This window comes from Geotrypetes seraphini, chromosome 6, assembly GCF_902459505.1.
Source record: "Geotrypetes seraphini chromosome 6, aGeoSer1.1, whole genome shotgun sequence".
Classification (NCBI taxonomy): domain Eukaryota; kingdom Metazoa; phylum Chordata; class Amphibia; order Gymnophiona; family Dermophiidae; genus Geotrypetes; species Geotrypetes seraphini.
In genome coordinates, this window is record NC_047089.1 from 55,561,951 (window position 1) to 55,575,618 (window position 13,668).

A 13,668-nucleotide genomic window follows, 5' to 3' on the forward strand; every position below is an offset into this window, starting at 1 on the left:
ACACACGCACAAAAAATGAAAACCAAAACATTTCAATAATTGTTAATCTTCTTTGAGTTCTGCCACACCAGGCCAGACAAGTGGGTTATGCATCCCTGCCAGCAGAGAGAGCCAGAAGAGGGAGAAATAGGCTGAGTTCTATCATCTTCACTTTATAAGGAACTGGTGCTACCTTTTGCACTTTGGTATATTTGTCAAAGCTAAGAATCCAGAATAAAAAAATCCACTGAAGATAACAAAAAATTGGTGCTTGCAGCTGGCCGGGTGGTACCCTACATCTAAATTTGCTTCACAGACATTTCAACCATCTTGCTGTGGTTTTGGTCACGCAAAAAAAAAAAAAAAAAAAATGACATAGCAAGATGGCTGAAACATCAGACACCTGGACAGATGTAAGACCCATGACACCAGATGTGGAAGCCTAATAGCTGCAGATGACTAAAAAAACACACACAAAAAATTGTTTGGTCTGAGCTTACATATCATCAAAATCAAACCTGATGCAGTCAAAAATATCTCCTTGGTCAGTAACCTGAAGCTGAATAAGACTTAAGAAGTTGAATAAGGGAAGAATTAGTTGCAAATAACTTAATGCACTTAGAAACATAGAAACATAATGGTAAATAAAGACCAAATGGCCCATCCAGTCTACCCATCCACAGTAACCATTATCTCTTCCTCTCTCTAATAGGTCCCACATGCCCCTTAACATGTGTGTTAAGATTCCAGTTGGGGCGGGGCCTTGATTGGCCAGGCGCCTTCCCCAGTGCATCCCATAATGCACTGGGAAGGGGCAGGCCCACCATTCAGAGGAAGGTGGGCCTGCCGGAGAACCAGTCCGGCCAGCCATCAAGAAAAGGTTAGAGGGGGGAGGGTGGTCCGGTTGGGGGGGGAGATCCGGGGGTGGGCTGGATTGTCCAGCAAGGGTGTGTGTGTGGGGGGGAGGGGGGTTTGCAAAAATTGCATGGCTTCGGGAGGGGTGCATCCCTCCTGCCGGCGAAGATCGTGTGTGTTCGTGGAGGGTGTCTGGCAGGAGAGACTGAGCATCTCTCTTGCTGGTGAAGATTGCGCTGCTTCGGGGGGAGATGGCAGCAGGAGATATTGGGTATCTCTCCTGCCGCAATGGTTACAGGGGGACGGGTTGCCTGGGCCGCTGAGCTGATCGAGGCAGCCGCGATGAGCTCAGTGGCCCGATCCGGAACTTATGCCTGTTTTGACTTCGTCTAAGTCAAAACGTATAAATTCCGTCTGGCAACCTATCAAAATTTTTTGGTTATGGCTGCTAGACGACTAAGTCTAGGTCAGCCCACATCCCGCCCTATTCACTCCTCCAAAAACACCCCTTTTCGCTCTGGGCATACAGAGGCAATGAAAAGGCCTAAGCTGGTTTTAGACACGTCTAAAACCAGTTTTGATTATCGGTACTTGGATGACCTGTCTTTTTGATCATCCAAGTACAGACTTAGGCCGATTTTTGGACTTTTTTTATTTTAAGCCCCAAGGTCACTCCCATTTCCATGATCCTCGGAAATGATTCCCTGCACTACAAAGCCTGCAATTCAGAGACTCTTCCGGCTTCCCAGTAAATGTTTCTTTTGTTGAGAAGTAAAAATGACAGGGTCCTGTGGGAAAAAGGAAAGGGGACAGAATGAAGAAAGGATAGTAGAAATAGGGAATGAACCTCCTGCTCTGGGTCTAGGATGATTCAGCGTGACCATTTTATTGCCGTCATTTCAGTGCTGAATCGGCCTCAATTAATTTTCCTACATCTGGCTGTCAGTTCTGGGAGGGGGGGGGGGGCATCATAGCAACACCTGACTTTGTTTGGGGGGGGGATCAAGTTTTCAAGTTTATTTAAAATTTGATATACCGCCTTAATATTGTCAAAGCGGTGTACATAACATTAGAAATAAAGTTTAAAACTATTAACAAACTATTGACATGTCATTAATACCTAGGGTAATTACAAGACAAATCGAAACATAATGGAAGGGGGGGGGGTGGAACTACAATCATTTATAGGAGAGAAGAGAAAAGGTAATGCCTCCCACCCTCAAACTAGGGATGCCAGAGTGATGCCCCCCTAAACCTTCAAACTAGGGATGCCCCCCCCGCAAGCAGCATCTTACACCTCCTGCTTGCGCCAGCCTCGGCTCCCCTCTGAGGTGACGTCCTGGTCCCATGACTAGGAAGTGATGTCAGAAGGGAGCCAAGGCTGGCAGGAGCAAGGGTGGAAGATGCTGCTCAAACTGGTTCTCTCTTCAAGAGGTATGCAGGAGGGAGGTGGATAGAAACATAGAAAGATGACGGCAGAAAAGGGCTATAGCCCATCAAGTCTGCCCACTCTACTGACCAACCCCCAATAAATCTAAATGCTAATGACCCAGTTCCTTAACTAGACCTTCGTAGGGATCCCAGGTAGATGTCCCATTTATTCTTGAAGTCGAGCACGCTGGTGGCCCCGACCACCTGCACCGGAAGCTTGTTCTAGTGATCTACCACTCATTCCGTGAAGAAATACTTCCTGGTGTCACTACTAAATTTTCCCCCTCTAAGTTTAAGCGGATGTCCTCTTGTGGCCGAGGGTCCCCTGAGACAAAGGATGTCATCTTCCACTTCGACACGTCCTGTGATGTATTTAAATGTCTCAATCATGTCCCTCCTCTCCCTGCGTTCTTCTAGAGTGTAGAGCAGCAATCTGTTCAGTCTCTCTTCGTACGAGAGACCCTTGAGCCCCGAGATCATCCTAGTGGCCATCCGCTGAACTGACTCGACTCTAAGCACGTCTTTACGGTAATGTGGCCTCCAGAATTGCACACAGTACTCCAGATGAGGTCTCACCATGGTCCTGTACAGGAGAAGAGGCAGTGACACCCCTGACAAGATGGCACTGAGGGCGGCAGTCTACACCTCCTGCTCCCTCTTACTATGCCACTGGGGCAGAAAGGAGGAGAGGCACTGACAGTGACATGGAAAGGACGATTCAGCACGGCCGTTTCAGTGCTGCCGCAATGAAATGTCCTGTGCTAAATGGCTTTGATGAATTGTCCCATTCTCTCTGGTTGAGGGCCACTATAGGCAGAAGCCCTTAGAGAACATTTACCAGAAGCTGAACCATGGAAGCCTTTTAATAGGAGCCTAACATCCCAGAATATACCTAGTAACAGCTGCTGGAAGCAAACCCAAGGTGCCTGCCTAATTGGAGGCCAGAGCCCTGAAAACCCACTTACCATTACCTACTCTATAAGGAACAGCGAAAGGCTGAAACCCTAGGACCTTTCTTAACTGGAGTCCAGAGCCCTGGAGGTACACTTACTAGTAACCAACCCACCACAGGAACTCAGTCCACAGACTATGAACCTCTTCAACTGGAGGTGCTGGTGAGGGGAGGGAAGGGAATTCCTCTGATAGCATACCTAGGGATGATGGCCCAGAGACCACTGCCTATGACTTAGCAATCCTGTTGCCAAGCCACATCGGTATCATCTGCTGAGATGGGGAAAAACTGACAAGCAGAAGGCAGAATTTATTCTTTATAGGGTGACTGAAAACAGCTTTGAGTCTTTTCTCAGTCTCCATCTGTATTAGGGTCTCAATTGGTCTGGCATGGAAGTAAGGTAACTTAACACAAACTTGAGACCCAAGATTGCTTCTGTGAGCATTATGGATGTACCACTCGCAAGTGCCATTTATCCTGCGTGTCCTGTTGAATTGCTTCGTCTTCAGTCCTATGACCTGCTGAAAGCCTGCACAGTTTACATTTTCAATTCCAAGTATATTGTTAGGGTGAAAGCAGTGTGGATGCTATGTGGAAAATGTGCTTGCAGCATCAGTTCTGTGAGGAAGGAACGCTTACACACACATAAAAACAGAAATAAAAGCATGACCACCCCTTCGTCTGTGAAATGCCCGAAGGCAGCCAACACATACATGCTATTTTGCAGGACTCCTGGGCTGATCATGTTAAGAATGAGGGATATCGTGATGAAGCCCTAGTGAAAGATAGTGATTGAGAAATATGAAAAGGAAAGATTTTTTTTTCTTTTTTCAAAATGATGACTATCCACCTCCAGCTTCCCTGCAATAGGCTCCCTGCCCAGACACCGATGCTGAGGCACTTTTGTAGAGCTAGCACATCTCTGTACTGTCTGCTCCAGCTCCTGAAAGTCTTCTCCCATTTACCTCCATGCCAGGGATGTGGCCATGCCCATATGGAAGCTGTCCTCAACAGTATGTATTGACATATCTGATTCATCCCATTCCCTCCCTTGGTTTATTCCCCCCAAAAAAGAAAAGTTATGAAGTATTTTTGCTTTTTAAAACACAGCAACAAGACATTAAAAAGTTTAAACTGCTGGTACACTAAAATAGGGTCAAAGTTTTGTGGGACATGTTATAAATCAGCAGACCCCAACCTTTTTTGTACCAGGGATTGGTTTCATGCAAGACCATTTTTCCATGGACTGGGGGAGGCGAAGGGATTCAAGCACATAATCAATAAAGTGCATAACATATAATCCTAACCATACTATATCTTACTAATACGTATATTATGGTAACCACAAAATTAAACTTCACAAAGCACACTTTTTCCCCTCCCAGGGTGTCTCTCTCTCCCACCACCTGTACTGCCACATCCAATATTTCGCCATCTCTCATCACCTGGACCATATGTAGCATCTTCCATCATTGCCCACCAGCCCCATACCCAACATTTCTCCTTGTATCACCTCTCTCCAACACCATGCCACATCTCTCCCTCCATGCCCAACATTCTTCCCTCCCTCCTACCACGCTACCTGCGGCTAACCCGGAAGCCTTCCCTCTGAGCAATGATTTTTTTTTCCTCCCAATTTTAGCATTGAAGGAATTAAACTCCTGACTAACTGCCTCTAGTACCACAACACAGCCTGTCTCATTTTGGTATTCTTGAGTTCAATAATGCTCGGACTTCTTCACTGGACCAATATCAACCTCTATCCTGTACACTTCCAAAGTGTTGGAAAAATCTGCAAGAAAATCTTCCAGCCTCTATCCTGTATACTTCCAAAGTGTCGAAAAAATCTGCAAGGAAATCTTCCAGGGACAGAGTCAAAATACTTGAGAAAATAAAACATTAATGAGCTCAATACCTTCTGATGTTTAGTCATGTATGGTATCCAAGAATATTCCAGCATAGAGACCTTATTGTTCAGTGCTACAACGGAAGTAAAAATATGATTTTGGACTGCTAAAGAATAGAGAAAGGCAGTTATGAGAAGGGAATATTCTTAAAGAAGAGCATTTCCTCAACTACCACCTGACCTAAATTTACCATCTAATCTAATCCACTCTAATCTAATATACTCAGCTGTTACAAATCTTCAATCATAAAAATATTCAGAGCGTAACTTAGGAACCCCCCCCTGCAAGATAAAGTTAAATAAGGTGGCTGCTAATGGTGTGTTCTGGGTAACTTATTTCAAATTAAAAGATGCTTGATATGGAAATGAGCTATCCAATAGTTTTCTGCAATGTAAAAACTTTGCACCATTGGAAAAATAAAAAATAGCTTATTTTTTGTCATTAAGGATTTCCATGCCCTGAGAAAAAGGCAAGGGAGACATACAAAACTTTCAGGACTTGCATCTGCAAAGCAGGTCAAGTTCAGCTTTAGAAAACATACGCAAACTGCAAACCTGAATACTGATGTTAAAACCATCCATTCAAAACAACAAAGCCCAGAGACAGCAAGATCTTTGGCTGGCTCCCGCAAATTCTCGTGAGAATTCATGGGAGCCAGTTAAGAAGCCACTCAGCACCGACAGGAGCGCCGAAGCATGCTCCTACTCAGTGCTGCTCAGCGGCTAAAGAAACCCGATCTCGCAGCAGCCACCACCGACCGGGTTAGCAGCACAAGGGATTTGGCAGAGGAAGTATGAGGACAGGGCAGGGAGGGGGGTCAGGGGGCAGAGCCTGGGAAGGAGTGGGGCTTGGAGTAGAGCCTGACAGGGAGGGAGGAAAGAGGGCTGGGGGCAGTGCCTGACAGGGGAGGGAGGAAAGGGGGCTGGGTGCAGTGCCTGACTGGGGAAGGAAGGGAGCTGGGTGCAGAGCCTGGCAGGGCAGGGCACTTGATTAAGCTGCCCAACATATTCAAGTCAACCATTTTTCTTCCTTTTGGGGGGTGAAATGGGGGTCTCGACTTATATTCGGATCAACTTATATTCGAGTATATACAGTATGTGATAAGTAGTAACCAAGTATATCAATGCAAGTCCAATTCTAAACAGTATTATTAGAAAACATTGGAGGATAGTCAAGACGCATGAAATGTTTAAAGACTCTTCATTCTGGACAACATATTTTTGCACAGGAAAAATTTGAAAGAAATTTTAAGTCCTTCAAAATTACTTTCAATAAAATTGCTGGGTTTAGAGGGTCATTTTAAATGCGGAAATTGTGTTAGCTGTGTGCCATTACATTGCAGACTTCCTCTTTCACTAATTTTTATGATGCTAAGACATTATCTCAAACATTTCAGGAATTGCAACAGTCAGAAAGCTGTTTATGCTATTTTTTGTCCCTGCAAAATGATCTACATGGGAAAGACTATTATATGTTTCAAGATTCATCTAAACGAATATCAGTCAAGTCTTAAAGAGGAAAACATTAGAAGCACCACTTTTTTTGATCAGTTACAATGTTTTATTACTGATTTGGTAGTAAAGAACAGACATGATGGAGATAGAGCTAAAGTACTGCTTCAAATGGAACAAAGGTGGACTTTTCAATCTTAATTCACGCTTAGTCACTGATAATTCAGTTGAATGGAAAGCATTCCTGTGATTAATTTTGGCTATTCAGGTTGATTGTAATTGGTCAGTTAGGTTGTTACGTTACACTCTCGGATAGGCTGCTGCTTATCTGTGTCTTTGTTAAATATTAATGCCATTTTTTTGTTAGTGTGTTTCCAGCAATCATTTAGCAAGATATAAATGATTTTTAATGTTAAGAACAACTTGTGATCATTGCTCATGAATATAATATTTTCAAGAGCTCCTCATTTTCTATAATAGTGGTGACTATACTTTTTGTTTGCAGCACACATTGGAGATTAATTCGATAGTACTCCCCTGATGAAACCTCTGAAGTGAAACGGTTAAGGCCACCAGCACTCAGAGCCAAGGCAGTGGGTCAGTGTAGGGAAGGGCATGGAATGACATTAGTCACTCTACAGGTATAGGGTGAAGGAAGTAAGAAGATTGTACAGAGCATTACACACTGAAAAAAAATAAATAAATCAGTAATTTGGTAAGTAGACTATCAAGGGTTTAACAAAATGTAAAAAAATTCAGCTAAAGTTTGTCTCCATCATTAATGTATTACACACAGAATTATATTAGCACAGTGATGTAAACTGATGCAAGCAAAGACCAGATGGTCCATCCAATCTGCCTAGTTGCTCCCATCTTCACTATACTAGCTAAGGATTTATCCCAAATACTGTACTACTCCCTATTCAGATTAGCTTGGCTGTCTTTATTTTCGGGTGCTCTCCCATTCGAGATAGAGAGAGAGAGATCGAGATAGAGAGATCGAGAGACACCCCCCCCCAAAAAAAAAAAACAGGTCAACTCACCAGCGGTCAATATGAAGCGATGAAAATGTGCACAAAGCAGCCTCTCGGGTGAAGAGCTTGAATCCACACTGTGTGTCCCGGATACCTTTAACACAGAGAAACCACACCAGAAAGTGGAACCCAAACATAAGGAATGTCCTGAAGAACGAACGCTGTGAACAAAACCAAACAGTAGCTTTCAAATATATAAAAAGTCAAAACACAATTTACTCCTTTCTCCCATAGGACACCAAGCCTCATGCTATTGCTCTGAGGCCACTCACACAGACCTGAAGACTTAAGTTACATTAAAGAGAAACTGTTCTCGAGTTATCTAAAAATGGGCTACAAAATCCCTACTCAAGTATAATGAGGTGATCTAATCAAGACTAGCTTGGTTTCTATGGAAAATATCCAACATCAATGATATGGCTACATCAGACTTCTAAGAAGGCTGAGGTAAACCATTTTTAGATTGAATCAGATTGGGCACACTAGATGGACCATTCGGGTCTTTATCTGCCTTCATCTACTATGTTACTATGTGTAGCTTAGATGTTTCACAATTTGGTGATAGCTCAAATTATTGCAGAGTATGGTGATAAGACATGGAGGGAGAAATAGGAATGAAAGATTAGGTTCTTAAATCGATAATCTTCTTTCCTATAAATGGGAGTAGAGATCCTGAACTAATGGATAGTCACCCCGAAATCGCAAGTCTCCTTGCAGAAGCTGCCAATCATTTTCCTGCATGGCTGCACCTCTCCTTCCAGAGTCTGAGTCTTCTTTCAGTCAGAGCTGTCTCAGGAACACTGGGAACCTCTGCAGCACAAAAGCCTCACAATTTGGGAAGAAAGTACCCGAAAAATAAAAATAAATCAGAGCAAATCAGAAGACAACTTCTCAACTTGTTTGCAGAAGTGAAAACTGAGGGGCTACAGCAAAGCCCTCTGGGAGGAGAGGTGGAGCCGTGCAAGAAGATGATTGGCAGCTTTCTGCAAGGAAACTAGCAGTTTTTGATAACTACCCATTAGTTCAGGATCTCTGCTCCTGCTGCAAGTACCACAATAGCCAAACAGCAGAGCTGGTGGAGGCTAAAGCTGTAGCACAACTTGAATATTTATTTTATTTATTTTAATGTTTTTAAGATATAGAGGGCAGCAGTAGAAAGAGGGTTGAGAAGCTGGGTGAATGGTATAGTGAGAGCAACTAATGTTGGTTTAAATAACGGAATTTTTATGTGCAGCCATGCAAGCACCCTCTTTTTACTAAGGTACGCTAATCGAATTAGCGCTTGCTAAACGCTAACGCATCTATAGACTAACATGCAGGCGTTAGCGATTAGCACATGCTACTTGGTTAACGCACCAGTAAAATAGGGTCAAAGTTATAGAGAAGTAAGGAAGACACGAGTAGACTGGATGGGCCTATCAGTATTCAGTTATCATCATTTTCTAATTGTTTATCAAAACTATAATTAAAAAAGTAACCTACAATATTTTATCTTTTTAAAATATTTTAACAAAGAAAAATGTCAGCATAAGAACTACTTAATTCATTCAGGTTCCTACTGTGTTGTCATAAGCTTTATTCTGCCTGTGGTCTTCTCCCTGCCACTGCAGCATGCACAACTTGAAAATACTGCCTCTTCTCCTCAGGCAGTGGCATAGTAATGGGGGAGGGTGCAGTCTGCCCCAGGCGCAGTCTTCTTCGGGGCGCTGGCACCCCTCCTCCTCTCCACCCCTCCCCACTCTTCCCCCTGCCATGCGTGTGCCTCTTCCTTTCCCTCTTCCCTTTTTAACTTTGGCGCGAGCAGCCTTGAACTTGCTGCCTTCATCGACTCTGGCACTCTGATGTCACTTCTGGGACCTGCGCCTAGGAAGTGACGTCAGAGAGAGCGCCGAAGCCGATGCAGGCAGCAAGTTTGTGGCTGCTTGCACTAAAGTTAAAAAGATACGGGGAAGGGACGCGCGGCAGGGAGGGATGCCACTGATCTAGGTGCCGCTCACCCTCCCTACGTCACTGTCCCCAAGATGGCTTGGAGACAAGAGCTTGTAAGGGACACGTTTTCGATTTCTGACTCAGGTCCTCTACTCTCCAGAAGGACCAGGATTGTGGGTATTTCAAGTTTCATTATTTATTGATATACTGTTTTTCAATATGTTGTCTATTTCTATACTGAGTGGTATAACTAAAAATTTGAAAGGAAGTTACAATAATATATTAGGAAGGACGATAAGACTGTTACATCTGTGGGAAAACTTTGAGAGGGTCGGATCTAAGATGGCGACTGAGAGCAGGACGCGCTGAGTTGCTCGTCCCAGAACAGTGTCGGATTTGAATAATTCTAGCGGTACTTTGCTTACCGCGATGCCTAAGAGACGGGGCCGGAGTGCCGCTTCTGCCTCGCGGCGTCCTGGAGCCCCCGGTCTTAGTAATATCCAAGATCTTCTGCGGCGTATGCAGGAGGTCACTGCAACATCGGATGGCGGCCTGCTGAGGACACAGGGAGGCGAACCCGCGGTGGACACTCCTGGGCCCGACACTACTCTAAGCCCCGATGTTAGGACACCGCCCCCGCAGCCTCAGATTACCAGCTCTCCCAGGGGTGGGGAAACCCCGGATTCTGAGGTTTTCTCCTCTCCAGAGGCAAGGAAGGATCTTCAGGAGAGCTTGGAGGCTGGGACTCACACTGCAAGGGTCCCCATGGAGATATCTGGGGCAGTAACATCTCAATATGAGGGGGAAGGACAGAAGACAAGCCCCGAAGGAAATCTTCAGAACGGTGAGCACTTCACATTCACACAAACTCCAATTGTATTGATTAAACCTGCTGAAGTGACTTTAGATTCCATTTGGGACTTAATGGCTGGTTTTGTTAAAAATATAACTCCTACTTTTCAACAAATCGAAGGGAAAATTAAGGAACATAATAAAGAATTGAAGGACTTAAGAAAAGAAATGAACATCTCTAACTCATCCATTCAGAAAATAGAAAAGGAAATTATAATATCGAAACAATTGCAAGAGACTCTAGTTAAAGATAATATTAACCTAAGGAAGAAGATTGAAATGCTTGAGAACAATTCACGTAGTAACAATTTAAGGTTAATTAATTTTCCAAGACTTGATCTGGTAACACCCAAAGATATGCTTAAGAGATATCTAGTGGAAACTTTGGAGATACCTGAAGAATCATTACCACCATTCTCACGGGTTTATTATTTGCCTGACATTGAACAAAACCAACAACAAAAAGTAAAATCTTCAGACCGAGAACCCTTAAATATTTCACAAATCTTAGAGACATCTGAGAAGGACTTAACATCATCAGCCACTATGATTATTACCTTAGCTTTGCCAATTGATAAAACATGGTTGTTAAAACTTTACTTTAAAAATAGACAGAAAAGTTTTCTTGGTCACAAAATACAAATGTTTCCAGACTTGGCACGGGAGATGCAAAGGCGCCGCCGTGAATTTCTTCTTTTGAAACCTGGGGTTTTATCTTTGGGGGCGACTTTTTATTTGAGACATCCGTGTAAATGTATTGTGTGTTACCGTACTCTCAAATATGTGTTTTTTGAACCATCCCAATTGACAAACTTTGTGGCAATGTCTCGTCTGAATGCAAACAACCTTTGAGCCCTATAATTTGATTATTGATGACCTCATTTCAGTGCTATAGCTTTCAGTTTCTTATGTATTATTATTAATTTCTTCCATTTTTCGCCAATTTTCTTTGATTCTTGGATCCTAAGTTGAGGACTTGAGCATAAATAGTAAAATTTGTTAATTTATGAGTTATATTTACTGTGTAATTGATATCTATTCTATTATTGCTTTCTGTACAAGTGTAATACTTGGAATTTAAATTGAAAAATCAATAAAAGATTTAAGCATAAAAAAAAAGACTGTTACATCTGTTTCATGTTCCAGTCTAATATTTTAGGAACCAATCCCTAAAGTCTACTGAAGGATACTATGGAGTATTGAAAGATGTACTAAAGAGCAATGGCGACACCTAGTGGCTGGAGGTAGGACCCATGATTATAGGATCACACTAGCACAGCACCCCTGGTCCAGAATACTCACTACAATAACTGGACTAAAGTAAATTGTTGAAGATGAAAATGCTCTGGTTCTGACTGTACTAAAAGCTTCAGCAACAGGACTGCAGGACCCAAAATACAGAATAAAGTTCACAAAAAATGTGGAAGAAAAATAAAATCTTCTATGAAAAGTACTGCAGGATTTAAAAATGATACTATTTGTGAGAATCACAGATTTATGATCTAGATCAGGGGTGCCCACACTTTTTGGGCTTGCGAGCTACTTTGAAAATGACCAAGTCAAAATGATCTACCAACAATAAAATTTAAAAAAACACAAAGCACACTGTACGCAGAGAAAATGTTAATTATCATTTATATTCTCGGTGTTTTATCAAAGAGTTCAAGGCAGATGACTTTATGCAATGTCACTTCAGTAACAACCATACAAAAATAGACAAATATACCGTATTTTCACGCATATAACGCGCGCGTTATACGCGTTTTTACCTACCGCGCATACCCCTCGCGCGTTATATGCGTGAGCGCAGTATACAAAAGTTTTAAAACATAGTTCCCACCCCGCCCGACGCCCGATTCACCCCCCCAGCAGGACCGCTCGCACCCCCACCCCGAACGACCGCTCGCACGCGCTCCCACCCGCACCCGCATCCACGATCGGAGCAAGAGGGAGCCCAAGCCCTCTTGCCCAGCCAACTCCCCAACGTCCAATACATCCCCCCCCCGGCAGGACCACTCGCACCCCCACCCCGAAGGACCGCCGACTTCCCGACAATATCGGGCCAGAAGGGAGCCCAAACCCTCCTGGCCACGGCGACCCCCTAACCCCACCCCGCACTACATTACGGGCAGGAGGGATCCCAGGCCCTCCTGCCCTCGACGCAAACCCCCCTCCCTCCAACGACCGCCCCCCCCAAGAACCTCCGACCGCCCCCCAGCCGACCCGCGACCCCCCTGGCGATCCCCACGACCCCCCCTACCCCCCTTCCCCGTACCTTTGGTAGTTGGGCCAGAAGGGAGCCCAAACCCTCCTGGCCACGGCGACCCCCTAACCCCACCCCGCACTACATTACGGGCAGGAGGGATCCCAGGCCCTCCTGCCCTCGACGCAAACCCCCCTCCCTCCAACGACCGCCCCCCCCCCCAACAACCCCCGACCGCCCCCCCAGCCGACCCGCGACCCCCCTGGCGATCCCCACGACCCCCCCACCCCCCTTCCCCGTACCTTTGGTAGTTGGGCCAGAAGGGAGCCCAAACCCTCCTGGCCACGGCGATCCCCTAACCCCACCCCGCACTACATTACGGGCAGGAGGGATCCCAGGCCCTCCTGCCCTCGACGCAAACCCCCCTCCCCCCCAACGACCGCCCCCCCCAAGAACCTCCGACCGCCCCCCAGCCGACCCGCGATCCCCCTGGCGACCCCCACGACCCCCCCACCCCCCTTCCCCGTACCTTTGGTAGTTGGCCGGACAGACGGGAGCCAAACCCGCCTGTCCGGCAGGCAGCCAACGAAGGAATGAGGCCGGATTGGCCCATCCATCCTAAAGCTCCGCCTACTGGTGGGGCCTAAGGCGCGTGGGCCAATCAGAATAGGCCCTGGAGCCTTAGGTCCCACCTGGGGGCGCGGCCTGAGGCACATGGTCGGGTTGGGCCCATGTGCCTCAGGCCGCGCCCCCAGGTGGGACCTAAGGCTCCAGGGCCTATTCTGATTGGCCCACGCGCCTTAGGCCCCACCAGTAGGTGGAGCTTTAGGATGGATGGGCCAATCCGGCCTCATTCCTTCGTTGGCTGCCTGCCGGACAGGCGGGTTTGGCTCCCGTCTGTCCGGCCAACTACCAAAGGTACGGGGAAGGGGGGTGGGGGGGTCGTGGGGGTCGCCAGGGGGGTCGCGGATCGGCTGGGGGGGCGGTCGGAGGTTCTTGGGGGGGGGCGGTCGTTGGGGGGGGGGGGGGGTTGCGTCGAGGGCAGGAGGGCCTGGGATCCCTCCTGCCCGTAATG

At 45.8% G+C, this 13,668-nt stretch overlaps 1 protein-coding gene across 1 annotated transcript in view; it reads right to left on the bottom strand.

The window, feature by feature from the left end:
- ALG5 (ALG5 dolichyl-phosphate beta-glucosyltransferase) overlaps window positions 1-13,668 on the bottom strand; it is a 53,251-nt gene that overhangs the window by 18,184 nt on the left and 21,399 nt on the right. The window contains exon 8 of the mRNA XM_033947992.1: window positions 7,619-7,770. Coding sequence (XP_033803883.1) covers window positions 7,619-7,770 — 152 coding nt within the window. The remainder of the gene's footprint in view (window positions 1-7,618; window positions 7,771-13,668) is intronic.